This window comes from Suricata suricatta, chromosome 4, assembly GCF_006229205.1.
Source record: "Suricata suricatta isolate VVHF042 chromosome 4, meerkat_22Aug2017_6uvM2_HiC, whole genome shotgun sequence".
In the NCBI taxonomy this organism is placed as follows: Eukaryota; Metazoa; Chordata; class Mammalia; order Carnivora; family Herpestidae; genus Suricata; species Suricata suricatta.
In genome coordinates this window covers 18,979,237-18,981,503 of record NC_043703.1, presented here as the reverse complement: position 1 = coordinate 18,981,503, position 2,267 = coordinate 18,979,237, and the positions used below count along the sequence as shown (strand labels likewise).

The window sequence follows — 2,267 nt, the reverse complement described above, 5'->3', positions numbered from 1 at the left end:
AGCAGAGAGCAGCCCTCAGGTGACAAAGAAATGTCTAGCAACAAGGAACTGAGTTAATTCTGCCAACAACTAAAATAAGTAAGAAAACAGATTCTCCCTTGGAGCCACTATAGAATACCTTTCCAACATCTATATTTTAGCCCAGAGAATCCAGTTGGGCTTCTGACATACAGAACTACAAGATGATACATTTGTGTGGTTTTAGGATGCTCAGTGCGTGATACTTTGCTATGGCATCAATAGAAAACTAATCATTTGCTGGGGATTTACCCAAGAGAGACAGAAATGCTGATGCATAGGAGCACATGTACCCCAATGTTCATAGCAGCAATGTCAACAATAGCCAAAACATGGAAGGAGCCTAAATGTCCATCACCTGACGAATGGATCAAGAAGATGTGGTATATATTCACGATGGAGTACTACATGGCAATGAGAGTGAATGACATATGGCCCTTCGTAGAAAAGTGGATGGACCTTGAGGGTGTCATGCTGAGTGAAGTAAGCCAGGCAGAGAAGGACAGAAACCATATGTTTGCACTCATAGGTCTAGCAGGAAAACAGGATAGACCTAATGGAGAACCAGGGGGAGTGGAGGAGGGAGAGAGAGTTGGGGAGAGAGAGGGATGCAAAACTTGAGAGACTATTGAATGCTGAGAATGAACTGAGGGTTGAAGGGGAAGGTGGGGGGAAAGAGGTGGTGGTGATGGTGGAGGGCACTTAAGGGGAAGAGCACTGGGTGTTATATGGAAAACAATTTGACAATAAAATATTATGGGAAAAAAAAGAATTCTTCTGTAGATCTGGTATCCCAGGAGAAGAGGTCAAAACTTTTAAAGTGCCCTTTAACACTGAAATTCTTGAATGATGTCCAAGAAATAGCAAAGGTTGGGAGATTGAAAGGATATTTGCTTTTCCCAGGATATAAGAACCTTCAGTAGCGACGGTCTCTCCAGCCGGCTGTGAGCATTGTCAGCCCCTCCCCCAGGAGACCATTGCAGTTGGCCAGCCCCTGCTCCTCAGTAACCATGTGTGATCGAAAGGTCATGATCAAAAATGCTGACATGTCAGAGGAGATGCAACAGGACTCGGTGGAGTGTGCGACTCAGGCATTGGAGAACTACAACATAGAGAAGGCCATTGTGGCCCATATTAAAAAGGAGTTTGACAAGAAGGACAACCCCACCTGGCACTGCATCGTGGGGAGGAACTTCGATAGTTATGTGATACATGAAACCGAACACTTCAACTACTTCTACCTGGGCCTGGTGGCCATTCTTCTGTTCAAATCTGTGTCACATACCCAGGGATCCATCCAAAAACAAGGACTGCAGCCTAAATTCCAAATTCCAGAGACTGAAATCTTCAGCCTTGCCTAGGGGAACACCTCAATCTTTGAACCTTTTATTGTGTTGTTTTGTCCAGGGCATTCTCTGTACGAATTTGTTGTGGATATAAAACAATTAGTAAAACATCTTACAAAAAAAAAAAAACCTAATCATTTCAAAACTGTTACTCTGCTATCATCATGTGCCTGATGATAGCCTCACTGAGAATTTACTATGCGACCAGTGCTAGTAAAGGGCATCATGTAAGTCTGATCTTCACAGAATTCTTTGTTTTAGATATTGTTATTTCCATTTAACAGATGATAAAAAATGAAATATAAAAAAGAGAGATTTTCTCAAAGCTACAGAACTGGCAAACTCTGTGACTAGTAGTCAAAATTAGGGCTTTAAATCAGATTGTTTTAAAACAGCATATCCATATTTATATATTTAGGTACATATATTTCCATATATGCCCACACAAACCTACTACATCTTTTATGGGATATGGATCAACTATTTCATCAGAGTTCTTCACTCTTGGAATAAAATTTATCTCCCAATATATATCTAAATAAAGGTAAATTACATTGGTTAATCACTTTGAATACATTGCTTTATTAAAAACTTAGTAAACATGTGTACTGAATTTAAAGCTAAATCTTTATTTATGTGAATTATAAGACTACCTTAGATTAAAAGGAATTGTAGCAATGTAAATAAAATATGTGCATTTAAATATGTTACATAAAATCACACTAAAAATTAAATAAAGTTTGACAAGCAGTTGTAAGCCAAAAATAAAAATAATTCTGTAGTTTTGTATTCTTTGGATAAATACCTAATAATGCACTTGCTGCATTGCAGGGTAGTTCTATTTTTAGTTTTTTGATAAATCTCCAGCCCATTCTCCAGAGTGGCTGCACCAGTTCGCATCAC

The 2,267-nt window shown here is 39.0% G+C and overlaps 1 protein-coding gene across 1 annotated transcript; it reads left to right on the top strand.

Annotated features, from left to right (window-relative positions):
* The first annotated feature begins 1,028 nt into the window (after positions 1-1,028).
* LOC115290534 (dynein light chain 1, cytoplasmic-like) lies at positions 1,029-1,379 on the top strand. Its single transcript, XM_029938447.1, has one exon. It carries the CDS (start codon positions 1,029-1,031, stop codon positions 1,377-1,379), a length of 351 nt encoding a protein of 116 aa, XP_029794307.1.
* Positions 1,380-2,267: the final 888 nt, after the last annotated feature.

Bases quoted from the DNA above. Each gene is read 5' to 3' on its own strand.
- LOC115290534 (XM_029938447.1), top strand. From the start codon at position 1,029: ATGTGTGATCGAAAGGTCATGATCAAAAATGCTGACATGTCAGAGGAG.